Here is a 27,380-nt window from a genome sequence, read left to right as displayed (position 1 = left end):
TGTGTTCAACAAAGTAATGGTGTGTTTGCCCCCTGAGCCACATGATGGCGCTATAGCAGCATGTCACGCTCTCAAACCTGTCAGCGTGTGTAAAGCACTGAATGTTCCAGAGTGTTCAGTGAGAGACCTGTTTGCAAATGTACAAACCACAAAGGAGTCAGTATTTTTCATTGTTAATGTTATTTCTCAACACTTCAACAATAAAAAAAAATATACATTTGGCTTAATGTGCACCTTGAATATATAAATTTATATGCAATGAAAAGCAAATCCATGTATTTCCCCAAAACAAAGGTATTTAGTTTTGTACAATAAACACAGAATAATACAGTTCTTCCTTCAAAGACAGTGATGAAAAGTTGTGACAAACGCTTGTAGAGGCCCATATATTTATATTGTGTGGCATACCATTTACATCCTGTCATGTTTAAAGAGCAACTGTACATAATTGCATTGGATTCAGGCCACTGTGTAAGTTATATTTGTGCCCTACATGCTGCACAGTGATAGATTATGACTACAATGCCCAATCTCTGTAATGTGTTAGAGTTGAATGAACTCATTTACTTCGAGACACACTTATGAATTATCTCTGCAGAGGAGAGAGAGGGAGAAGAGAGAGAGAAGAGAGGGAGAGCGAGAGAGAGAGATAAAGAGAGAGAGGTACTGTCAGGACGCCAAGGCATAAGATACAAACATTTCTTTGTGCAATACCCAATTCAAATAAATGACAATTTGAGAAGCAAAAGCTTTGTAAACAACTAAAAGAAATGAGAACATTGGTTACGATAACATTTGAAGCCAAACCCACTCAGTCAACAAGAAAGTTGATGTAAAGCTTCTGCAGGGATACTCCATCATCACCTAATCTTATCATCAATGGAAAACTGAAGTCTTGCTACACACTGGTCTGCCGAGGCTTCTTATCAGGCAGTGAGAGGACAAAGGGGAAAAGTATGCCCTTGGCTGCAGAGAGGACACTCAAATCCTCATCTGTGAAAGCAGGAGAGATCTCATCAGCCTCGAACTTCATGGTGAACTGGCGGCTGACACAATAAATCAAGTCATCCATCATGATGCACTGAAAGACAGGGCAGCGCAGGAGCCGTCTTGAGCTGCACTCGTACCACAGTCGAGCCACTGTATGGTAGCGGTACACACTAACGCCCAATCGGGGGTTAACATCAAACCGATACAGAAATCTCCCCACGGCCACCAAATCTGCAGTTCTGTCTTTGCTGCCAACTAACAGGCTTGGCCTCCAGGTGTTTGTTTTGGGGCTGTAGCGCAGCAGCATATATCTTAGAGTCCCCCCAGAAACAAAAAGCTCTCCATTGCACACGGTGACGTGATGTGCCACAGCAAATGTATCATTAGGCAGAGGAGCCACAAATGTCCATCTGTCTGATCGTGGGTCATAGCGCTCCACTGAGGAAAGGCACTCCCCTCCGATGGCGTAGATGTAGCCCTCCAGTGCTGCCAGTTTGCACCGTGGTCTGGCCTCATTCATGGGACTGATCTCCTTCCAAATGGATGTCAGAGGATTGTAGCAAAACACTCGCTTTGAGGGCGTCATTTCTCTGTCTATGCCTTGGCAGCCCACCGCCACAAATAAGTAGTTATCCATTGTGCACATGGCGCAGGCTTTCGAGATGACTTCCTGTGGGATCAGGCCGAGGGTTTGCCAGCAGTCTTTGTTGTCATCATAATAGTAGAGTGCACTGGACGTCCTCCTCGGCTCTGTCTCCGCTCTCTGTCCTCCTGTGTCCTTCGTCCAGTCTTGAGGGTTCATATCTGCCACCATGATGAATCTTCTTCCCCTTATTCTTTGCTTCTGGATTTGTTCCCGCTCATCAGCCATTAGTCGCCCATAAATATTAGGGTCCCTGAGCACCTGGAGGTAGTTGTCTGACATGACCCCCAGGGCTGCTTGCTGCAAAGAGGTCTGGCCATGTCTTTTGGCCAGGTAGAGCGTCTCCAAACAGTTACCCAGATCAAGTGTGCTCTTCAAGCTTTCCAAATCTGTGCCATCAAGGGTTTTTGCTGGAAGGTGTACAAATGGAGCCCCTGTTACAGTCTCCAGATCAGCCTCCTTATTCACACAAAGGCCTTTGCTGTCTGTAGAGGAATTGATCATAGCATGAACAGAGATGGGCTCCTTGCTCGTTGAGGCCAGAGAGTGAATCATTGGAGTTGAAACTGCTGAAGTTACAAAGGGGATGGAAAGCTCACACTGCTCTGCTGCAGACAGATAGCTCTCATTTCGTAGGAGTGCAGGCCTTGTGGGGTGCCGTAGCTGGCAGCCTCCTAGTGAGGAGAGATCCTCAACAGTGCTTTGTGGGAAAACCAGATCACGCATAACGATGGGGCTCAGAGAGGAAGGAGATTCTGTCAGACTGCTGCCACGGCTTCCAAACTCCACTGGCTGTGGCTCAGAGCTCCTCTCATACTGACCCAGCACAGTGTTTGAGTCAGTAACAGAGTGAGAGGAAGACTCCACGTAGTAATCATATATCTTTCCACGCACAATCTGATCTCCTGTTCCTTCCAGCAGCACGTTGGCATCCTCCACTTTGATCTCTGCCTTGGAGAGGAAGCTGGAATAGGCACCCTGGTGCTCCAAGTCCTGCCTCAACTCCCTGCCCACACCCACACTGCCCTCCAGCTTCTGCAAAAAGCACGGGGAGCGGCGTCCTGTTGCACTGGCCATCCCACTCTCTGTTGGATCAGGAATGTTCAAAGCAGATCCAGATGAATTATTACTGGTGGCAACCGTTGTCTGCGTCTCTACTTTCATGCTGATCTTGTGGTCATTATGCGACGTACGAGATGCATCTTCCCTCTTTTCGTGGTGTGTACAGCTCTCTGCTGCTGTTTCCTCTTCGCAGTGAGATGTCAGGTCATCAGTGGCCGAGTCTGTGGGTGAGGGTCTGGGTTGCTGGCCCCCATCATCAGTGTCATGTTGTGGCGAGCTTTGACATCCCAGTGTTGTCTTGCAGTTTCGGCAGGTTGCATTTTGTGCCCCTTTGTCTTCTTTGGAGCAGAGCTGAATTTTCTCTGCATCCCTGGAGCTGTAGAACCTGTAGGCCCAAGAAACGAGCAGCACCGCAGCCAACGAGAAACCCAGTTTCAACAGTAGCTGCATGTCGAGCTGGACCCCCAAAAGCTCTGCAATGGGCATAGCTGTAGCGGGGATGATGGCGACAATCGGTTGACTGATCCTTTTCAATGTTGTTGTCGATGCATCTCAGTTGAACGGAGCACGCTGTGTGGTTTTCATTGTAAGAGCTGCTGTGATCTGATGACTGCTCCTCTTCACCCAAAGGAACAAGTGTAAAATGATACCTGCAGGGCTGCTATTTGCATCCCTCCCTCTGAGGAGGCGGGGTGCTTGTCACGCACCACCTGTTCAAAATGACTATCCTTACACAGAATATGGAAATACCCAATAGATCAATATTTGGTTAAGAAAATTTGATGACTCATGCAAGCTTTTCCCACAACAATCCAAAACACCTTCTAACTCTCTTCTGCTTGGTGTAAACAGGAGTGGCTCGGGTCATAATCTATTTTTGTGGAGTTTTGAAAATGTCTGTAAAATTATTATGACAGATCACGCTCCTTAACTTCCTCAAACACACGGCCGGAGGTGCTGGAGTAAAAAACATGGTTTGAATAAGGGGTGGGGAGGGATGATAAGTGACATTTATCAAATACTTAATAAACAGGATACATCTGTTTGCACAACCGTGCCACAGATCAAAGGTCCTTCTCTGTGCCAGTGCAGACGCACTTAAAAGGAGCTGAGGATTGCTCTCGGACAACTAAATGGCACTTGGTATTATAAACACACACATAGCACTGTAAATAATACAAAACAGTCTGAAGGATGCCAGTTGGAAAGAGCGTCTACAGAGAAACCCTGAGACTGTTATTCATTTCCATTCGCTATAGTGAGATGCAGACATACATCTCTGACACATGGGAGCCGTGTCATCTCAGTCACCGCTGTCAGGCTGTCATTTGTGTCGCTGATAACACACTCCAGTGATTCCTGTGGTCAACAGCAGAGCAGTGTTGGTTTTAACAACGCTCTGTGGGGGCATTTTGAGTTGCATCACGTGGAGAGGCTTACAGAGGGTGTGTCAGGTGTCCTCGCTGACACAGGCGCTGTTTAGTCATCTGGTAACTGAGCCCGCAGACGACATAAAGGAAACTGGATTCTGCAAGCACGGTTGACTCGTGAATAATTCACAGATGGGCCATAGAGGCAGCTTCTTTTTATACTCACTATTGCTCCCAGCTCATGTGAACTATTCAGAACAGCAAAGGGAAAGAAAATCATGATTTTCAACCATGTGCTTTATTGTGTAGAGGCCATTACTCTCTCTTATTTTTTGCTTGTGCCATCCAGGATGTGTGCAGCATGTAACTGAACAAGAAAATAACACAAGTACCACTTTTCTTTGACATATTTCAATAACAACTATGGAGATGGCTGAGGAAACATGAAGTCACTTACACAGAATAAATCAAATTCAGTAGTTTGAGACCATCATCTGTCATTCCTTACATTACCAATTATGAAAAATTAACTATAAATGTGCACATTCACGTACGTACACGCACAACAACCTATGATGTACTTCTTCCATTGTTATTATGATTAAGCAGAGACAATTTTCTACATTCTCTAATGCATTCAGAGACAGAAGTGTTTTTCCTTCCTTGAATGCAAAGTGAGTGATAAAAGCAAAAAAAGCACAGAAGAGCCTCTTGAATCAAAATTAAAATGCGAGCTGAGTTGCTATACAGTTGCTGGACAAAGATTTGCGCCCTTTGCTTCCCTCACTGCAAAAAATAAATAAATAAAATTCTGTGTATGTGACTGTTATAATGTTTGTGCTGTGCCGCTCTCATCTCTGGAATACAGGAATATGGATTGTACCTTGGCAAGGTGAGTCGATATCCCAAACGAATAGGTCTGTCCCTTCTACTCGCTTAAGCTTTGAAAATCTCTGCTCTTACCTCCCACCTGGTTTAAACCTTAATCCCTTAATACATGTTGTGTCCTTAGAATGGCTTCAATTGAAATTCTGGTGAAGTCCAAAAAATGCAGGATTACTTTGCATCAAGCTACTCTTCACTGTGTGTGAGTGAGTGTGAACTGCAGAGGGTAAAAAGCAGCGTCTGAATCTCCTTCAACAGCCTCGTCAGGGTCAGAACAATCAGAAATATACGAAACCAAGGCATTTGGGGAATTTGCTTGTGGCAGAGGAGGAATAAAATCAAGTTTCCTGACAGAATGTCGGCGTGCACAGTATCAGAGATGTATGTTACGAGAGAGTATTTGGACCATATTGAAGAAAACATTTTTAAATTTGGAGAGTAATGTTATATGAGAATAAAGATGTAATTCAATGAGACAGAAGTCATGATATTCGAGAAAGAAGCTGTAAATAAACAAGAAAAACTCATAAAATTGACGTGTTTTATAATTTAATTTAAATAGAAAAAGTTATATAACAAGAATAAAGTTGTAATTCAATGAGGAAAAGTCAGAATATTACGAGAATCATAATTTAATGAGAAAAAATGATAATATCACAGGAATAAAGACAAATTAAGTTTGTAGGATATAAGCAGCAAGGAGAACCAGTTTTCACCAGAGTTAAACTCTTCTGGATCCAAAATCTTGAACCAGTCTCACTGTTTTTTAAGAAATGATGAAATCCCTTTGAACAGGATGCACATGTAACACATGTCAGTTTCTGACTTTACTCTAGTATTAGTACAACTTTTTTTTAAGTGCCCTCAACTCTGCATCCTAGTATATCACCTGTACCCAACATTAATCTGCTGGAAGATGCAGATCTACAACTGAACATGTCAAACACAGTGTTTGAAGTAAAGCCAAGGCGTGTGAGTTTCGTCATCTCTCCATTTTAATACAGGTGAAATGAAACAAATGCAACAACCCTGTTTACACACGCTGCCTCGGGTGAGCTCGTCTCTGGGATGGCGGCTAAAATGATCCGACTACTGTAAATGTGTGGGTAAGAGTTACGTATTGTACACAATGTAGGTCACTCAAGATAGTATGTCACAAGTAAATAACTGGATTACAGGCCAGTGACAATGAGTTGCAGTGCTGTCAATTGCAACACACCAAAAGGAGAAAGAATCCTCAAACATCACATGCACCACAACCCCAAAACAGCAGACATATGTTGGATCTTTTTTTTTTCTTTTTTTTATTCTGTCCTTGGAGACCTGCCATATAGATATAAAAAGCCCAAATGAGAAACAGAAAGTCTGTTAATGTTTCTGTCCTTTCAGCCAAGAATCATCGTTGAAAACAGTGTTGAATGACGCACAAACAAAGGTGGAGAAGTGAGGTGGAGAACTCCGTACTATCTCAGCAACCATTCCTCACCGTAACCCATATAACCTCTGTAATTATTTTCAATATTTACACGGATGTACACAAAATACACTCAAAAAGGAGAATTTCTTCACTAGTTTCTCAATGCAAATAAATCCTCTTGTACATTCCGAGCCATCAGGGAAAAAAAGGAATAGCTGTATATTATTAAAAAAACAACGTTCTCTTGGAGCATCTGTGTTTGTTCTCCTTTGTCAGCGTGTTGCTAATCAGGTTCATCCCAGGACATGTAACAGACAGGTGGTTGGTTGATATGGTGGCGCAGCCTGAGCCAGTTCCACTTTTTCAGTCAAACACCAATAATGACATTTGGACCCATCGAAATAAAATCCAAATTCTTTTTTCTTTTTCGGTTTCAAACCAACGGATTTTATTGATCAACAGGCAGACGTGGGACAAGAAACAAAAAGGTGTAACTGGGCAGGGCTATATAGGAGGTGGTTATTGTCATGTTCATCACGTTGTTCTTTTGATATCATTTATCTTGGTTACATTTTCTTACAAAAACAGTGGAGCGCCATCCTGTGGCGGCGCTGTTTCCTGATCGACTGACGCATGGAGGGTCTGTTGATGACTGGAGAAGGCTTGCAGGATTGTGGGAAGTGTGTGTGTCTGTGTGTGTGTGCATGTGTGGATATATGAATGTTGTGTAAGAAGGGGGCGCATGTGCATGTGCATGTGTGTGTGTGTGTGTGTGTGTGTGTGTGAGTGAGTGTCTTGCATGAGCGGTTTCACGTCAGTTCCACTGTCACTGTGAGGACAAGAGCCATCCACGTTAGTCCGAGCACGTCCTGTCGGCCAGCTCCATCTGCAAACACCAAAGAAGCAGTCGATCAAACGGACACATTCCCTCAGTCTCCAATTCATCATACGAGCAACATCACATTTAATAAACAACCTTGTATTACATTAATCCCATTTTTCATGCATTATAACCCTGTTCAAATTGAGTGTGAAGTAACCTGCATGGTTGTAAATGTGTTTACTCCATTCACTGCATCTTTAATATTGTGCTTATCAAGGCCAAATATATAATATACAACAATATTCTCTGACATATAAATTAATTTGGAAGTTATTGTTCAGCAAGTAATTCAACATATATATAATTCTATATATTCAAGGAATTAGTCGATAACATCATAATGCAAATGAAATAAAATGTGTAACATCAACTAGAGTAGTTTTCAACAACTGTTTTCAAACACGAACGGACGGAAAATATCTCGGAGCGGGAGATTGTTTCGGTCAGACTCGTAAAAAAAAAATGTTCGTCACAATGAGGCGAGGGGTGGAGCCTGGGTAGAGCAGCAGGAGGACGTCTTTGTCTTCTACTTTTATGAGTCCTCTTTCGTTTGTTCTCTTCCAGTTTCACGTGTTAGAAAAGTCACTCATATGTTCCCGCTGTGTCTCACGTGCGCTCACCCTGATATTTTTCTGGATATTTTACCCAGGAGAGAAGTTCAGGAAAATTTCCAAGGCAAATCAATCCGACATTAGCCCATCTGGAAAATGTCTGGAAAATGTCAGTAAGCTGCTAATGTAACAGATAACTGTACTTCAGTGTATGAATGTGTGGATTCACTCCATGTCATATTTTAATGTACCAGTAACTTGAAATCACTGTACAACAAGCTGCCAAGTCAAGAAATCTTCAGGAGAAAGAAGATTTCTTGACTTGACGGACGCCGTTCATTGAGAGGACAATAAAACTGTTCTTTGCATACGATATATTCATTAATGTAAAATCTGCTGTGTGGGGTTCTTTGAAGTGCACCATAATGATATACAGTACAGTGCTGCCACTACACCAGCAACCAAAAAAAAGTCCCCACATAGCCTTTGGTGCAGTTTAGTCAAACACAAAGAAATTCACTCTTTCCCAATATTTGAAGAATCTCCAGATAAAAAAATGGAGCAAAGAGGAGTGAAGCTTCTTTTTATCTATTTTATTTTCTGTTTGGAACTTGTTGTTCTGAGGCCCACAGCAGGGACACTAGATTACAGAGAAGGGATCAGCAGGGACAGCAGCTTTATGCTGCCACTGTTTTCTGTTGCTCCCTTATGGACACGTTAGAGAGAGGACTGTGGAAGTGGAGCTGCTGCGGTGGGAGGGATGGGACTGACTGGGTGGGGCTCTGCTGACATAACCAACTATTTGTCTGGATCGCAGCTGCAGCAGTTATCACAATATGAGCCTGAGCACATGTTGGTGTGGCTGGAGTCGTTAAAGTCAATATTTGATCTGAGGTTAGACATGATGAGTAATGCAGTCCAGCAGGTATATGCATGAGGAAAAAATGGTTGCGTTGGATCATAAAGAAAAAATAAAAACATGTTTTGAAGGATTGTTTGAACAATCAAGGTTTTACGTATGTAAATCTCCACGGATATTTTATATTTTTACCTCTGCCAAGGAGGTAATGTTTTCGTCTCTGTGTGTTTGTTTAGTAGGATTATGCAAAAACGAATGAATCTATTTCCATGAGTGTTTGTCAAGGGGTGGGGCATGACCCAAATAAGAACAATTTATGTTTTTCAAGGCGGCTGTGGCTCACGACGTAGAGCCGGTTGTCCACTAAGCAGAGGGTCAGCGGTTCAATACCTATCTCCACTATTTCATGAGTCGAAGTATTCTTGGTTAAGAATCCTAACCCCAAATTACCCCTGATGGCTGTTTCGGCAGCTGATGATAAGTGCTGCTCGTAGATGCCCTGTGTGAATGGGCGGATGGCAAAACTGTACTGTAATTACTATCTATGTAATTACAGACCACTTCATTTTCTTTAACATTGCGAGTTATGGCATTTAACAACAATTTCCCTGATTTTGCAGCAAAATTTCATGGATCTTCATGTTTAGGGGACAAATATTTATGAGTATGTGCAATTTGGTGCAGATCCAAATAAAAACCTGGATCTAGTGAATTTAAATGTGGTTTTGTTGGGCCTTTCTAGTTTTATTTATATATTTAATATTTAGTTCAAGTTTTACAACATGAAATAACGAGTGGTTCTTCTCAATAAGTACTTCATTTCATTCTGTAATGGGCTCATCGAACCATGAGATCATCATCTGAGGTCCCCTTCCAGTCCACAATCATAGATGCAAGTCTCCCAGCCATCTGTTTGCCTGTTTTTGGCTCAGACCTCAATGCATTTCTGCCAACTTGATCTTTTTTTAGACGACTGGGACTGATTTCTGTGGCAACTTGCTCTTTTTTTAATAAAGGCCGACTCTACCTCAGGTGTGCTGGACTTAGAACGCCGGCTGTAAACACAGCACTTTGTTTTTTGTGTATTATAACATGACTACTTTGACTTCGCTGACGGTGTAAATCAGGTTTTTCATTGTGCTTGGACACGTCCGGTTCCTGTCGCTGATCTGACCTCCGTTCTAGTCGAGGATTTCAATTAGAATTTTCATGGCGCTGTGGAAAAAAAATGACAGATGTAGCATGTCTGCCAAAAAAAAATTTAAAATGCAGATTGCTTCGTTTCTGGCTCTTATGGTATTGTTATTTTTCACTCAATGAACGCAGTCCATCCGTTGAGAATTTGTTAGATGTAATGAATTTTCTCTTATGATTGCACAACTCAGCCAAGATGATGCCTTTCCCACAATAAGATCACAACCCCAAACTTTTGTGTGAGACTGGGAATTTAAAAAAGATGGATGGATGTGGTGGGAAGTGTTCGCACCCGGAAGAGAAGTCGAGGTATTCAGCCATTAAGCAAATGTGCTTGTGTGTGGTGGTGACCTGCTGGAGTCGTGTTGTACACAAATTTGACTCGCATGCAACCGTTGTCTGTACGTCAACACTGACCCGATTCTGTCCTTGCTGTGACACACCTGCTCCTGCACTTACCACAGCATTTGCATACTCAGTTTTGCATCCCTATGGTACGACGAGGAGAGATGGGGAAGATAGAGGAAGGGAGGGATGAGAGGGGGGGTTAAGACTGAGAGGACTGATTCACTGAGTGTGGGGGAGGACGAGGGACAAAATTATTGGACATTTTTGAAGACGGAAATGCCAGAAAAAGAGCAGCGCCCGCGTCAAACTACACGACTGTTGAATTCTCGTCTGACTGGGGCAGTTCAGCTTAATGACAGCTCCGCTTGCCATCTGCTTGGGAAGCTGTTCACACTCTACACTGGGACAAACATGGGCATCACACATATGCACTGGGGATTATATACCATCCAATTATACCATTCAAGTACATTTTCCAGTTCATCAACAGCAGCTCACTGCAGAAACGTGCTACAGCGCTGGTGTTTTATTGATTGAAGTCATAATTTACAATAAATGCGCATTCCAATGATATGTTTTATATAGAAACACTGAGGATTATTGAGATAAAAATATAATATATATGCTGAACACACAGCAAACCCTTGTATCTATAGGGTCACACTGTGATTTCAGGGTTGATGAGTTCAAGAGCCAATTTAACAAGCTTCAGAACTGTGGCAGTTTATCCATAATTGAACCTTTTTTCCACTTCAGAATAATCTACACTGATCATAAAGCTTAAGTGTCTGAAGGCTTGCATCAAAACCAGAGATTGTGAGCTGCAGCTGAAGAGGAAAAGAACGAAATATAAATATGATAGAAGGCACACAGGGGTGAGGGGACAGAATGAACGAAAGAGGGGGAAATGGGGGAAACGGGAAACGAGGTATCGGCACTGGGAGATGAGAAGAGAGTCAGAGCAGGGGAGAGGAAAGGCAAACGGAGAGATTGAGGTAGAAAGAGAGAGGGAGTGGCAGAAAAGAGGGAGAGATGGAGAGGTTGTTGTCACAGTCCCGTGGCTTCTCCTGACAATCCCTCATCTTTACATATGATAATCTGAGCAGCCTCAAATGAGCCACCACTGCACATATGAAACACCAATAATCTCACACTCAACCAAAAGTGACAGGCTCCGTTAGTCACTGGAAGAGACTCGTCGCTCGCTGCTCCTCAACGTCGGCTAAGATGAATCGTGACTGAAACGCCGTCTCGCAGACTATCTGGGGCAAAGCGTTCAGGACAGAATGAGAAACATCCACCTGTCAATACCTTGAACGCTAAAACCACAGCCTCCCGGAGAATTCGCTTCACTGATCAGTGCCAGATTTATGCACATTTTTTCTTTCTTTTCCCGCCGAACAGACTGCGGTGTTACATTTTGTTGTCACATTACATGCAGTGTCTGTGGAAATATGATGATCTGGTGATACAGCGGGAGTCGTGAGATGAATCCCAATGAAAACACAAAGCTGGATATACTCACTGTTCTGATTCTGTGTGTTTTTCATCATGCTCGGATTTTCTGTAGGAGACAAAAAGAAAGAGATCACCAGTGAGTCGTAGCTCTTACTGAGAAAGTGAATGAATCAGTGGATGAAGGAGACGAGAAGACAACATCCATACTGCACGATTTCGTTTGAAAATGCATAAGAGATGAGGTATGATTCTGGTTAAACCTCCACACGCATGCCCACTGCACATGATTAGTCACATGATCCACGTTTTGAGGTGTGTGGGATTAAAACGATAAGATACGATGTGCCGTTTACAAATGAAAAAGTTTTAACGCAGATGCAGCCTGAAGAGGAAGACAGAAGAGGAGTAGAGAAAGTGATCTCAGACAGAGGTTGTGGCTTTTAATGAAGCTGAACTCTGGAGTTCACTCTGAATCACGTGCTGAATGTCTCATCCCCAGTGAGAGAGACTGGGCCTGTTAATGGAACTGGGAACACGGAGCGCCACACCAGAGCAGCCAGGCCACTTTAGAGCAACAGCGAGACCAGGCAACTACAGCAGCACCCAGACAGTGTGCGGAAGGCGTTGGAGAGAAATCGACTCCACCTTTAATAAGTTGTGCTGACGTCTCCGAGGCACAACACACCCTGACAATGTATTTCCATTCCGGAGCTCTCAGAGGGATAAAGTAATTGCAAAGCAAGAAGCAGGAGAGCTTGAAGAGACTCAGCAACACCCCTAAATTCCACTCTGCCAGCTATTTTTGGATGTTATTCTTGACATATGAGAACGTGGACGCTTCATGTACAGCACAACGTGAAACTTTTTCCGGTCTCGCCGGTCTGTCTCTGGTTTCATGGCAACCATTACCATAGCAGCTCATCGGAGAACACCAGAGAAATTAGTGTGTGCACTTTGCATATGCACACTTGTGTTCGTCTGCCCCTGGACATTTGCATAAGCACACATATCTGTGTGTTTCTGCATGTGTGTGCACTTTAGGTGTCTGCTTGTGCGTGAGTCTGCCCGGCTCCTCGGTGCTGACTCACTTCCCAGTAATCTCAGAGGGTATTATCATCGAGGGTGGCTAAAGACGTACATCAAGGAGACGTGAGCGCTGCTCATCGTCACTGTGTCTCTATACCAGGCTGTCATTATGCTCTATTATTCCTGATGATGTATATCAAACACTTTGCCAAGCAAGCAGAGTCCTGAGATGCGTCTACCTCTTCGCCCCCCCCCGGGCAGAGAGGGACGAATCTCATCTCAAGGCCACGAGGGACAATACCAAGGTCACTTAATCACCATTTACTCCCCCTGAGCGTGAGTGGAAGCAATCTGCAAGGAGAGAGGCAGACAGATGGGCCATACCAGGCACGTAGATACCTGAGGGTGCATCAGGGTGTTAAATAGACATTAGAGCTCTTCCTAGCAAAACGCCTCCCAAGGTAACACCTCCCTAAAGTGGCACTTTCGCCTTATAGTGGGTTCTTATTAGACCCGCCCAGTAATTTGTACATTTGTGACATACTTTATTAAATCCTGCTCGCTGTTTCAGGCGGGAGGATAAAATAAAAAGATGGATACAATATTCTGTGTGTCATGGTCGATCAAGTATGAAAATTGTGTTGACCTGATTTATGTTAAAACGACGCTCAGGGCTGAAGTGCATATCACACTTTTTCTTTTTTTCCATATTTCACTTGTTTTTCTTGCTTGACTTGACTTCTGTAAGATACAAGTGTCAAGGGGCCTGACACTGACGCACTTTAAATCTATCTGCAGTTATCTGGACTTTCACACGTACTTCTCTGTTGCGTAAATGTTTCATGATGTTCTGACATGACAGAGCCATTATGGATAGAGCTGCAATGCTTGCACCATATTTTGGATCTGGTATGCAAGAGCGACTGGAAGCACTGCTGAGGGACAATGGTAGAAAATAATAACGTGAACAGGAAGACATTTTTAAAAATACTGTAGAAGTTAAAACATTCATCTAAAGGGGTTGGGGAACCTTTTTACTATCAAGGGCCATTTAGATTTTTACAACGTCCTTCGAGGGCCATTCTCAAGGGCTAAATTATTGTATGCATATATCACTCTAACAAATTTAATGTGAAGGCTGGAGATGTTTTTTTTCTTGGCTGAGCTGCCTGATGTCAGATGGAAGTGATAATGATGCTGATCAAAATTTTGAATATAGATATATTTTCTCTTGATGTGTTTTGTTACTCAACCATATATATATTTTAAATACTTTTTTTGTATTTATGAATTATTGCAGACAACAAAAAACTGTCGGGCCACACACAGCCCGGATGCCGGGGGTTTACCACCTCTGCCTTAATCAATGTGAGTGCAAAGGGAGGCTCACTCCTGCTCGTCACTATCCTCTAATCATCTTAATGCATACATAATAATCATTTAATAATAATGACCAAAAGAGACTCGGGAGCTTTTACCCACCCGTTAAGTTGCCATCACATTTACAAGTGCAGGTCTGAAGAGGGCCACAGAAGCCACCAGACATTTAACTACAGTGACGTCGAACTCATTTAAATATTACAGCCTCCGGTTTCCTGTGTGTATGAGCCCAGAACAGCAGATCCTATTCTATCCGGAGTAAACAGATCCACACGAGCAGGACACACAGACGCACCAGAGCCTGTGAGTGATCCAGCTCCCACATCAACACGAGAACATGAACAACCTCCAGGTTCCGATGACCATGTTACCTCGGTTGGGCCACTGAACAAAGTGTTTTTCTAACACTGTCAAACACAACAGTCCTTTGATTCCATCAAAGCCTTTGAAACCATTGTTGGCAGTTGGTGTTTGGGTGAGAGCAGCACACGACGACGCGCCGCTGATGGAATTGACACTAACTCCCTCACAAGAGAATAGTTATCCTCACTAAGTGCAGCCTTGAAAGGAATGTGTTGTTGAGCCAATTAGGGACACGATCTCTTATTAATCACACACTTAGCTGCATTAATGATTCATACCTAAAAGCAGTCACACAAATCTCTCAAGGATTTTTCAAAGATATTGTAGAAACATGAAATACATTTTGTAGAATTATATAATTTTCTGTGACATTTAACTGTGTAATTATATAAGTGTTCCAGATCATTCTTGCGGAGCCAAGTTGTACAGTCGCAAAATGTTTCATATTCATCATCTTCTAAATAATGAATCAAACTTAAATGCAAATTTCAATTTAACTGCCAGTGTAATGGCCGCTCCAGAACGGGGGCAGGGCGTGTTGTGAGGCGGGCGCACGTGCATACATACCAAAGACTATGAGGCGAGTGTGCGTATCCGTGGAGCCTAGAGGATTCTGGGCCGTGCAGCGATACATGGAGCCGTTGAGCTCGGCTGGCACTCTCTCCAGAATCAATTCCCTCCCCTCGCGCTCGGTGCTGCCATCTAGCAGGCGGCCCCCCACCCGCGTCCAGGTGAGGAGGGGCTCGGGGAACACCTCATTCTATCAACACCCAGCCCCCGGGTGGTGGTGGTGGTGGGATGGAGAGGAAGGAATAAAGGGAAGAGAAAAGGGGCAGAAAAGAGGAGATAAAGAGGAAGAGAGGAACAAGTGTAAGTCTGAGCCAAGATATTAAGCGCAAAGGATACATGAATAATACAAGCTCCAATTTTCCCCCTAATGCAATGACAAGTTAACAACATGCATTAATAATCAACACTTCGCTTTACAACAGTTTTTCCCCTCACATATCTGAGCCATCAAGAGAACCCCCCCCCCCCCCCACACACACACACACACACACACACACACATTGCCAATTTAAAAGTGTAACCCTCCATGAAGCAGTATTTCATTCATATCAGTGTGTTGACATGTTCATAGATAATAAGAGGACACAAAAAGAGGGCGAATCTCTTGCACGGTTCCACCGCTGAGCTTCTTCTTCTTCACACGACAATCTGTCCTTGAAACACACACACACACGGGCAGACACACAATAGATCTTCTCTGCGATCCATTTTGTAGACTTTTGGAATAAAAGCCCCCGAGCTTTTAAATGCAGAAAGTGGTTTCCAGCACTCTTGTGTCAAAGGAAAGTGAATGACACTGGGACAGCGGAGGTACTCGACATATGACAGAGGGATAAATCTGTTCCTAAAGAAATGAGCAAGTTAAGATTTGGAGGTCAGTATTTGACATGCACAAACAATGGAGTCAGAGTAATGGTCTGTATTTATATTGCACTTTTGTAGTTCTGACGACCACTCAAAGCACTTTGCAGTTTTACATTCAGCATTCACGCACACATCTCTATCCAGCACTTCCTCTATGAGAAGGGGCAATTTGGAGTAGGTAAAATCAAAGTTCTCCCTGTACTATAAATCAGTCTGATTCATTTTGGTTTAACCCTGCTTGAGTACAGAGGTGCATGGCAAAAGTGCTAAGAATCGAATCAGTGCCAAACTAGAAAAAATGCACTGCCTCCACCAACCAGTGCAGTTTTAACACATTTTTTTCCAGACTCATATGAGGTCTTTTGAACTAAACCTTTAACAGTGTGACAACAGGTCAAATTTTAAAAGCATTCAATGGCAGAGTTGAGATATGTTCAGTAGATTGTGAGGCCACTGTGTCCTTGACCTTTGACCTTAGACCACGCAAATCTACTGAGTTAGTCTGTGAGTCTGAGTGAACATTTGAAACATTTTTCTCAAGGCGTACTCAGCGTATAATATGCGTTCACAAGGTAAAAAAAAGTTATATGAGGTCAACACCTAATTTAAATGAGTTCATCCCTGAGTACGAGTGAACGTTTAAAACACTATTGAAGAAAGATAAACATGCATAAAGAAACACAGACAGTTCACTCTTCTTTTGTGGTTTCTGAGGCACATGGGACCATTTACTATCAGATGTCAACATCCCTCATCACTGACTCCAGTCAGTGCATCTTGGAATCCTTCCCCGAAGCAAGCGACGCTAGTTCACTTGTTTGGAATACGCCCACATTCAAATGATATCATTCTCTCATGCCCCAACCAATCAGACACTCGTTAGTTCAGATAAGCTGCTCTAAACATGCTAATCACGAAATTCCCCTCAAAAGTTTGAAGTGACCTAGTTAAATAAAAACCCTCAACTTGCTGGTTTGTTTTTGCCATGAAGTTAATGTTAATGTTCATAACAGACTTCTCCAATCTCGGTTTTTAAATCGTTACTGAGGTTAAATTAGTTTTGAGATGGACTCCTGGGAAAAGGTCACACAGATGAAAAAAACAAAACGAGGATATAAGTGAGACCTTCCTGCCAAATTAAAACTATGATCTGTGCACTGCGCCGCTGAAACCATTGTTGTCCTATTAATTCTAATACACACATTATACATAAAACAAGAACAACGACAAGAAAAAAAACAATTCAACATAAAAACCACACTGTCGGGTGATTATCTAAAATAAATTTCTCAAACATTAAACCAGAGGCCAAACTGGCTTCTTGCGAGAGGCCAAATTATCGATCATGATGCACAATCATATCTTCTCGTGAAACCCTGAAGCCCGAGGTCCAGAGGAGGAAATTTACTTTCTGATGAATCTGATGCCTGTGCTGCCAAAGGGCCTGAGAGGCTGTACGCCACTCGAGACTGTTTATTATCACCAGTTTCAACATTGCTCAGTGAAAAAATAAAGAATATTACGTTCTTTGGGAAGATATGGACACGTGCCTTGCGTCTGTGCAGTCAGTTAGAAGCACAAAAACAAAAACCCTATACATTTTACATTGAGATATTGCAAGGAGGTGAAATCAAATCAAACAAATACAAATCTGACGTGTGATAGAGATTCCTGAATCAGTATAGAACAAATGTGATTTTTTCTGTGGGCCTTTAGCGTCTCCCTATGTCAGGATGAGTCCTCTTCACCTGACTCCAGCTGCCTGGCCTCAACGTGTCACTCCTGCCAAAGAGATCAGAACCATCTGCTGGCGATTCACACCAGGGACTTGTTTTTTTTATTTTTTATATCAGGGGACGACTGTGACACGTCTGTTCTCTTCTTTGCAATTATGTTGAAAGAAAAGTCTGAGAGCAGGAACATTTACAGCGACGAGCAGAGCTGGGAGAATAAATAACATGGACATCAGGCATTCATAAATAAGTTGATTACTTTGAAAAAACGCATGGCCTACATGTGTAATCCAAAATGTTGCAGAGGGAATTCACATTTTTGACCAAACAAACTGCACGCTCTACAAATGCATCAAACCCAACAGAGTGGTCTAACTAAACATGCACCAGACTCAAACACAGGCCCAACTTGGCCTTTCATTTTCTCAACACCCCATGCACTTACCCCAGGCGATCCTACCTGGAATCCTTGGACAGTGATGCGCACTGTGTCCCCCACCTTTGCCCGAGTGGGGGACATCAAGAGTTTAGGGCCCTTAGGAGCGGCTGCAAAGACAAAAACAGAGAAAGAGAGACAAAGGGACAAAGGTCATCGTACTGAGCATGGAGACCAAATCCTGCCGGACACCTGTTTTGTCACATAGGGAGGGAGACAAATACAATTTCCTGTCAATTAAGGTCACGGGGCAAGAGGCGAGGGACCTGCAGGCTCTTTCATCCGAAGGACTGTGCTGGATTTATTCCTCCTCGGAGAGAAGGGGAACTAAATTGGGTAGGTAGTCATTACTGGAGGAGAATGAGAGTGTATCGGGTCGAGTGTGGAGGGGGTGAGATAAGGGACACTCCGAGAGCTAATTCCCTTGTCTTGGTGTGGACAGCATCCTCCCAATGGTTTGCGTTTGGACCCTTTAAAACAATGGGGCGCAAGCAGCGGAGGGGGCAGGCCCACAATTGTCCCATGTATGTAGTGTCAAGATAAAATGAGTGATTTGCATAATGTTGTATAAAAGCTTGGTAATTTCATTATGGCTAAACAGCACACTCTACTGCATGAGGCCAATAGAAGCAGGCTCTGCACCATTTGAGATGATTAACAATTCCCCATAAATATAAGTGCTTCACACGCTGTGCCGTTCCATATGTTGGGCAAATGCACTGAGCAGCACATGCAATGAGTTCTCAAAGCTGCAGGCGTCCTATCGATAACGCCCGTGGAAGTCCACCCCAGGAATCCCTCAATTAAGCTATAAATAAATCACACTGGGCGCTCGTTCTCATTGATGAGTTAAACAAAAGGATAAATAAATAAAAAGACAAATGACCTAAATTTTCAGCCATTAAACTGGCAACAAACTGTCCAATGTGGCTAATGAAGCGTGGCCTTTTCTTAGGCAGCAATTGACTGCAAGCCTTCATCAGACTAATGGATTAGGACTTACGCAGTCATATCTGTAAATAGGATTGAGCATGTGGCATCGCCCATGTTCTGAATTTCACATTGAGGGATCTTGTTATGAAACAGAAACAAATGTGCTGGAGTTGCACGAAGTGGTTGGAGGGAATTCAAGCGACACTGAGGGGGGGAACAGGCAGATATTCAAATTTTTCGAAACATTTCCCCATCACCAGGCAGCTTGTTTTTCTGTATAAACAAATTTGTTTGTCCCGAAAAATCTGTGCAAACTGGTGCAAAGTCCAAGAAGAATTCTGTAACTTTTTCTAAAGATGAAATAAAAACATCCCAAACTGGCAGCCCAGCCACAGACATCATGTGAGCAGTTTGACATGGATGAATGTCTCATGTCGACGATGGATGGCTTTTCACAGGCTAGTTTTGGCATATCAGTGCGAAGCATCTTTCCACCACCCACACACACTAACGGAATCGTATTTTTAAATACTGGTGTCACGGCGTCACATGGAGCCTGCGAGGCATATGGCCGGGGAAGAGGATGGCCGATTTTCTGGGATTTGCTCCAACGTGACAGTTGGTGTCCTACGTCAGCACCTTTGATTAGTGCAGCATGCGGTGTGATTGACACAGCACAGCCACTCTCTGAGGGTGAGGGTGGCGTTCACACGAGAGCGTCACCCATGAGACCCAACTTCTGCAGTCTGTGGGAATGAACTTTCATCACGTCAGGGAGGAGGGGTGGAAGGAGGCAGAGAATTAACATGCCCTCCAGAGAAACAACTGTGCGCCCTGCATCAGGTGTGCTTTAAACCCAAGCCAAAACATCAACAGGTCTGCCCAGCTGCACAGCAGACTCAAGGAGTTGAAGGGAACCTGTCGCCTTAGCTGGGTGACTGGCTCCGTTATGAGAGAGAAGCTGAGCCGGCATGCAACTGCATTTAAAAGGCCTGACTGACTGCAGGATCGCTGCATCGTGGAGAGGTCAGTGAGCGCTGAGTCTTTGACGGATTCAACTTACACACAGACTCACACAGGCATTCACATACAGAAAACCATATTGTGTATATGCACGCACACACACACACACACACACACACTCACACACACACACACAAATCACAGCCGCCTTCCCTAAACTGAGCATCTGCTCTTTTATTATCACAGTCTGGCAAAGCAATGGATCTCTATACTGCTGTACGCTGTATGAAATGAGAATCCCACCACTTGTCTAATAATGTTGAATAATAAACACTATCTCAAAACTAAAATCAAATCTAAATCAAGCTACTCTTAATTATTAAGATGCACCGTGTTCATGAATACAATCCTGGAGCACAGGATGTAGACCGCTGCCTCACGGTTTCGGAGAGGTGAAGCACTTTGTTAGTCTCCAGTGAGCTGCCGCCAGATTCAGGTTCATTTGTACGGCGAGCACGGAGCCCGACGATGAATATTCATGAAGTGTAATACAACATTGGTCGATTGTCAGACTGTCGCTCTGCCTCATGTGGCAATATTAAATCTCTAAAAGATTTATTACTTATGGGTACTGCGAAGACCTCCTTTTCATTTCCTGACCAAACACACCTGAGAGCCGAGTGTGAGTGTGTGTGTGTGTGTGTATGCTGAGACGGAGCCAGTGCAATTATGCACTTAGAGCTGCGTAATATAAATGTGCTACGATGAATCCACGGGTGCTTCTTCTCTTTTTTATCTCCCTCTCTTTAGATGATGTCTGCTGATGTTCCCTCCGTCTCTTTAAAAGAACAAAAGTGGCGATATATTCAAGACTTCCGACACCGAGCCAGAGAGAAAGGCTTGTCAAAATATTAGCACCTTTGACAATTAGCAGCAGTTTCACAGGAGCTGTCCCCCTCAGGGTGTGTCACCATCAACATGTGAAAGAGACAAGGAGCTGTTAGACTCCTTACTGCAACACTTTGTCTGGAGGAGACAGCTCGTGTCATTATACCTCCTACTGAGGCTGCTGCCTCCGCCTTGCATGTGAGACTCTGCTACTTTATTTCTATCCACTTGGGCTGGTGCGGTGACAGTTATTACATTTCAAAAAGACAATTTTCTGCTACGAGCTTCTTTTCCCATTTGCGAGAAAATAATCTATACCAAATGAAACCATTGTTTTTGAATAAAGGACAAAATGCATCATCTCAACTCCTCAGATATGATTGAATTATTGAAAGCATAAGCTGCACGGAATCTTTATTCTTCTCATCATCAACAAATTTAACGTGCAGGCCAAAGCAAACAATGAACTGATTCTACAAACAACGAGAAGGACAATCAGAGAGTGCATCTCTCCAACTGTGCCAATATGAAACCGCATTTAAATTCACTACATCTGGATTTTTATTTGGATTGCTCATTGTTACACTCACGATGTTAAAGAAAATTAAATAAAAGTCCTGGATTGACCCAGTGATCCAAATCTGCACCAAAGTGGGACTGAATGTGTTCTTACCTGACACATAACACAACTTTCTACCGAGTTCCATCATCCATCCAGTAGTTTTCTACATAATCTTGTGTGGTGTGAAATATCGTCCAGAAACAAACACAACATCACTGCACTACAACGTCTTTTAATACTATGAAAACTGTCACTGTGAATCAAGATGTTTTATATCTCCCGTCTTTGAATTTAGATTTTGTTTATCATTTGCTGAATGTGATGTTAAATGGCCTAATGTTTTGCATCCTCGTTCTTTTTGAAGCACTTTGTGAAAGGTGCGATAAAAATGAAATCTTTATTATTATCTATTTTAATACACATAGACATTTCTGCTCCCATAATTGCAATAAGTGTGTGTTAATGCACAGCTGAAAACAATCTCGAACAAATTCCCTTTTTAACTTGTTTATTTGACAATTAAAAACACTGTGTATTTGTAGATGTAACAGGTTAAAATCCTCATTATAAAACACTGGACTTGAGGCTGCACACACACACACAGGGTAGCTTTCAGGTCTTTTCCTCGGGTGTGCTGACGAAGACAAACACACAGAATGATGGCAGCATTGTCCTTTGAGTTATCCTGCCCGAGATTTTCCTCTGGAAATCTACTGTGCACTCTTCCTCTCAGCGTGAACTGAAAGCGCGTTGATTGAAGAGCTACATCATAAAGGAGTGTCCCTTCCTCACTAATTGAGACCCTGTAGATTCACCCTATTTACCCAGATACCGTGCGTATATGGGCTCTGGCAGGAAATTGTCTTGGCAAAGCAAAAAGCACAAGAATTTAAATTAAAATAAAATACTAAACTTTCCTCTTTTTTTCTCAAGCTACAATCTGCAAACGCACCATCAGAAGAAAGCTGAACTAATGATGAAGATTTACTGCTTCTGTCCTTCCAGTTATTGAAGTTCAAATCCAAGGAATCCTCAGAAAGCAATTTTATACATTCCTAAAACCACAAGTGCCTGTGTGGTGCAAATAAAGTGATCGAGCTTTACTGTGCAGAATAATTATATCATTAAAATGTTCTAATTAGAATAGTTTTCACCCGTGGTCCTGGGTTTGTTTGTGAGCATCGTCATAAAAACTTGGTGGAAGGATGAGACATGGGCCAAGAAAGAACCAATTCAGTTTAGGTGAGGACGGGGACAAAGGGGCAGATCCAGGACGTGTCTCTTTAACTTTGGAAGATTTGGTGTTTTTTTTGACATTTTTACCAATTTTTCAAGGAATAATTCATGGATCTTGATAAAAAAAACTGGTTTTGACGAGCAAATAAAAAATCTAGATCCTAAATGTGGTTTCTTGGGCAGAGAAGGGTTTTTAGTCCACTGTACAGTAACAGAGCTTCAAACCCTTTCCTCCACTGTGAGAAATAAACATCGGTAACTACCACCAGTGTTTAGCTAAAATAACGTAACGTGGCTTTTGCTATTAAATTAACATTTGGAGCAGATCTGCATAAAAAGGCAGATCGAGGGATTTCTTTCCCTTTCTTTAATCAGCCGAGATGCGTTGGTGGAGATTTGTTCTACATGTAGTTTTTTGGTTACGTCTGTGGAGTCACGACAGGAACAGGCCGTGATGTTCTTTGTTTTTTAACACCTACACCAACATTTTATAAACCTATTAAAGACTTTCCACTCAAGACAGATTCTATACGTCGACTGTGACTGTGACCACAGCCGCTCGCCGCCAGAGTAAGAGGGACACTTCTAATTAAACCAAAGGTGGTAATGGGAGATAAAAACCGCTGACAGCGACGCACAAAGCAGCAAGCAAACATGTAGCCGCCACAGCCCCTTCCTCTTTCCGCCTTTCAATCACCGCTCGCATCTCATGGAAGATAACGTCTCTGTTTATTGTGGCAGGATTACGTGGCTCGTCTCCAGAACGGCCATGCCGACTTATTACCTTCGAAGTGTTAATGGGTTCTGCTGGAAGCCATCTTTGTGTTTGGATTAAAAGAGAGTTAAAATATCAGAGAGGCTATTTGTCTCTTTTGGATCACACACACTACAGCTAGTACGACTCCTGTTTTCTGAGTTCTGTGTCTACGTCACTGCTTTGATAGTTTGCTGATGAACAGATAAAAAACCCCATAGTTTTTCTCTCCTTGAACCGAAAGGTAATGAAATTTAAACTAAAGGAGCTCAGATGCTTATCGGAGTTTGAAGGAGGGCGACATTTCTGAGATGGTCTCTCCGCTGATATCACGCTGGTCAGTGTGTCTGGATTCTCATTTGACTTCTCTAATTCAGGTTGACTTTTTCAATAACGGTGCTGAGTTAACTCAATCTAGCAACAGACAGCTCAATGAATTGCCCTGTCACTCACTCAAGAGTTTTGCATTTGCCACTAAACTCACAATCTGCTCCGATGTAACACAATTAAGTGGCGTCAAATGAAAATCAGTGTTCTGAGTACATTTGCAAGGGAGACATAAGAGGACCCAGTCGGTTTCCAAGTGCGGCAAGTGGATACAGGTGCTTCTAGGTGGGAATAGAGGACAGATGAGAGGACGGCTGATAGAGATACCATGAAAAAACAATGAGTCAGTGTGAACACTCACCCAGGGTGACCTCTGTCTGCATGGGCATGGACAGCGCTGGGTGCTTGACTTCGCAGCTGAACAGGGCGTCGTTATCCAGCTGAGGATTGAGGGTCCAGGTGAGCCGGGCCTGCACCACCACCGAGCCGTCGCTCTGGGGGATGTGAGTGTGGCTGAAGTAGTAGAGAGGGTCCGTGCTGTGCACCCAGCGGGGGAACTCCCGGCTCACCACCGTCTCCGGGATGACCTCCGTGGCCGGGCTGGGCTCGGAGGCCTGCTGGCCCTGGGTGTGCACACGCTGGGGGATCTCCGTGTAGAGACGGGCCGATCGCCCCTCAGGGTCCAGGAGGGAGAGGGACCGCTGCAGCTTGGTATCATCGAGGTCCCTGCTGATGAGCGGCCTGGCTCCTCTCACCCCCGCTGCGCCACCGCCCTGCTCGGTGGAGGAGGGTAGAGTGTAGGAGATCACCTCGATCAGCTCACCATCACGCTTGAAGTAGACCTGAGAAAGAACAAGGAGCAGTTTAGAGAAAAAGATGAAGAGGAGAACAAAAAGAAAGAACAAGAGGGAAAGCTATGTTTCACAACACTATATTCTTTCATTTAACTCACTCAGGCTGCTTTCAGACATGAATAATCTCCTGAAATTATACAGAGGGGCTGTATGTGAGATTCTCCTGAGTTGTTCGCATGGGCAAAGTGGGCGTGTGCCCAGGGCTCCAGAACCAATAGGGGCTTTAGAAATTATAAGATTAATCAGTAATGTGTGATGACACAATGACGTACGTACGCTGGGGGTTGCGTTTTTAAAATGGAGAAGCGGGCGCTCAGTGGATCAGCTAAAAGAAAACAAAGGAAAGAAAAAGAAGCTAAAGACGCCGCCTTGGTGCAGCATATTCCGTCCATCCTGACTGACAAGTTTACAGCTCCAAAAAGCGGACATAGAGCTCATGACAGCTGTGCGCCTTCTTATATCGCTGCGTGATTTTGCATCGGCACAGAGAGGTCTTTTCACAGACTTAGCCTTACCCGTGCCAGGTGGGTGCCAGATGTACAAATATGACCTCCAGCGCACCAGAAAGTGCAAACGATTTGAGGATGACAGCGCAGAAAAAGATGCGGTATTTGATGGGAAAAGCAAATTACAAATAGAAACATTCAGTGTGGCTATCGATAAGTTAGTCAGCTGTCTCAGCCACAGAATTGATGCATACAAGCACCTGTGTGATCTGTTTGGATGAAAGTAATTTTGTGTGCGTGTTGCCTGGTGTTGTTATGTGCGTAATGGGAAGAGCGCCTCTGCGCGCGCACTGTTTGCGTGTGTAGGCAGGGACCCGTGGCGAGTTTGTGTCCAGGGCCCGTGGTCATGATAATCCGTCTATGGTTCTACCCCCTCTTAAAAAATCCAGTGAGTGGGCAAGTTGATGAAGTTTCTAACACGAGACAGATGTTAAACAAGAAAAACCTAAAAGGAAACAAAGAAGAAGACGGACAAAGCCTTCAACTGGAAAAAACGACTGGAGCTACTGACGATAAGAGTAGACGCTGGAGTCGATGTGAACAAAAGAATGTGAACTCTGCAGCACATTGAATGCATCATGTCCTGCTTCCTTACTCCTGCCTGTGCCACCAACCCACTCTGGAGCATGTCCTGACCCAATTTTCTGAACAATTTCTCACGTCTGAAAATGGCTTAAATTTGCTGTGGTAGACTTTGGGACAGTAGAAAGCCAAGATACAAAAACTGGCACATCACGTCCGACAATGACTCTTTTCTTTCTTTCTCCAACTCCTAAGCACAATAAACGACTCTGCAGCTACAAAATGCTCCAACATGTTCACCACGTTAGTGTACAGTGGGTTTAACAGGGTTTTTCATCTGAAAACAGATACGTGTTTCTACGGTGATCGATGAGAGCGAACCAACACTACAGGAAAGTGGTGAAAAGTGCAGTTCCATGCACAGAATAATACGTCCGACCATAAAAGTATTGATGAGCGCAGCTTTAAAAGATGATTTCAGAATTGGCTCATCTGCTGTGTCAGTCTTGCAGCAGCGTGAGCTTCCACTTAAAGTCTTTTCCCAGAATATTTCAGGAATTTCTTCACCATTTCAGGAGTCTATCAACATCCCTCACTACGACGAATTCACCGCACGTGACCTGCAGATATCAGCATCGGAGATATTTTAGAAACAAACATGGCTTCTCTCTTTTAGTTATAGATTTTCATTGCTGAAGAAAAAGGGGGAAAACTAAATCCACATTTCTTTCAGAGCACCATTGGACATTTGAGTTCAATTTGCCAAAGATCAGAGAGTCATTATTGTAAACACAGCGTTTCACTGTATTGTTTGAGGTTTTTCTGTGAGGAGGTGGTTGGAGCTGGCTTTGATACCGTGCCACCTCTAGGGCCTGGGCCTCCAGAGGGTAAACAGCACTAATGAGTATAAACAAATCAGGATAAGGCCGGGCCCTTGAGGAATAACTCCAAATGATATTTTTACATTTGCAATCTGGATGGATTCTTTAATCCGTGGACCACAATACATATTTACAATGTCGAGCTGAAAAGAAGTGTTCCTTCCTCAATTCGACAACAAATGAAACTTTTAAACGCACGTATTCATCAGTTTGATTCAATTCCAACTTTATCCTCACAACTTTATTTTAAATCACTGATGGATGGGAGCTGTTTGTGTCGGGGCCTCCGTGTTGCTGCGGCTATGTTTGCCGCGACAGATGCAACATCATTATATTACAAGCTGCGTTGTGCTGCCGGGTTGTATCGCAGTATTTATAGCCGACTCTAAAAACCGTCTAATGCTTGCCATCAGAGCAGACTGGTGCACATCCACTGCACGTGGGCTGGGTACCTTGCTCAGAGGCATTCAGGATTGTTGTCGGTAAACGTGGCTTAAAAATAAATAGAGAAAATAAAAGATGATAAAATGTTTAATGACTCCTGAAGAACCCGGTGCTTGTACCTGTGAGGCTCCCACTGCTCTGTGGCCCCATCTATCTACAGTGCACTCCCAGTACAGAAGCTGGATCCTTTTGTGCTGCTCATTTCTGGATGTGACTGCAGAGGTTGATGCACAACACTATTTTTTTTATGTTTTTCATTGCAATAGATTTTCATTAAATTTAATTTGCTCCTGTGTTAGAGAATAAGTTGAATTAGTACCTGAAGTTTTCTTTTCTCCACTCTGCCCATCAAGTCTGATAAATGACCCACGTAAGGAAAATACTGAGACCTCACACTGGTGCAGTCTGTTGTTAAAAGATGACTAATGACTGTGCCTACAAGTGCAACCTTAGATTTTAATTAGTGGACTTACTGGAA

The 27,380-nt window shown here is 43.4% G+C and overlaps 2 protein-coding genes across 5 annotated transcripts in view; both read right to left on the bottom strand.

Annotated features, from left to right (window-relative positions):
- Nucleotides 1–174: 174 nt before the first annotated feature.
- Nucleotides 175–5,776, bottom strand: klhdc7a (kelch domain containing 7A). The gene has a single exon (XM_020096622.2). The coding sequence runs from the start codon at nucleotides 3,179–3,181 to the stop codon at nucleotides 899–901; it is 2,283 nt and encodes a 760-aa protein (XP_019952181.2). The 5' UTR covers nucleotides 3,182–5,776; the 3' UTR covers nucleotides 175–898.
- A 147-nt stretch (nucleotides 5,777–5,923) lies between these two features.
- The window catches only part of igsf21a (immunoglobin superfamily, member 21a), a 174,088-nt gene continuing 152,631 nt past the window's right edge, over nucleotides 5,924–27,380 (bottom strand). For 3 of the 4 annotated variants that reach the window (XM_020096487.2, XM_069532284.1, XM_069532279.1), the window contains 5 exons: nucleotides 24,057–24,537; nucleotides 18,042–18,142; nucleotides 14,997–15,189; nucleotides 11,728–11,766; nucleotides 5,924–7,253 (listed from right to left, as the gene is read on the bottom strand). In XM_020096487.2, the coding sequence (XP_019952046.1) occupies nucleotides 7,177–7,253; nucleotides 11,728–11,766; nucleotides 14,997–15,189; nucleotides 18,042–18,142; nucleotides 24,057–24,537 (891 nt within the window). In that variant the 3' untranslated portion in view covers nucleotides 5,924–7,176. The remainder of the gene's footprint in view (nucleotides 7,254–11,727; nucleotides 11,767–14,996; nucleotides 15,190–18,041; nucleotides 18,143–24,056; nucleotides 24,538–27,380) is intronic. The other variant, XM_020096489.2, reaches the window with a different exon arrangement.

The sequence above is a fragment of the Paralichthys olivaceus genome, chromosome 2 (assembly GCF_024713975.1).
Source record: "Paralichthys olivaceus isolate ysfri-2021 chromosome 2, ASM2471397v2, whole genome shotgun sequence".
Classification (NCBI taxonomy): Eukaryota; Metazoa; Chordata; class Actinopteri; order Pleuronectiformes; family Paralichthyidae; genus Paralichthys; species Paralichthys olivaceus.
This window is presented reverse-complemented; position numbering and strand designations above follow the sequence as displayed.

Bases quoted from the DNA above. Each gene is read 5' to 3' on its own strand.
- klhdc7a (XM_020096622.2), bottom strand. From the start codon at position 3,181: ATGCCCATTGCAGAGCTTTTGGGGGTCCAGCTCGACATGCAGCTACTG.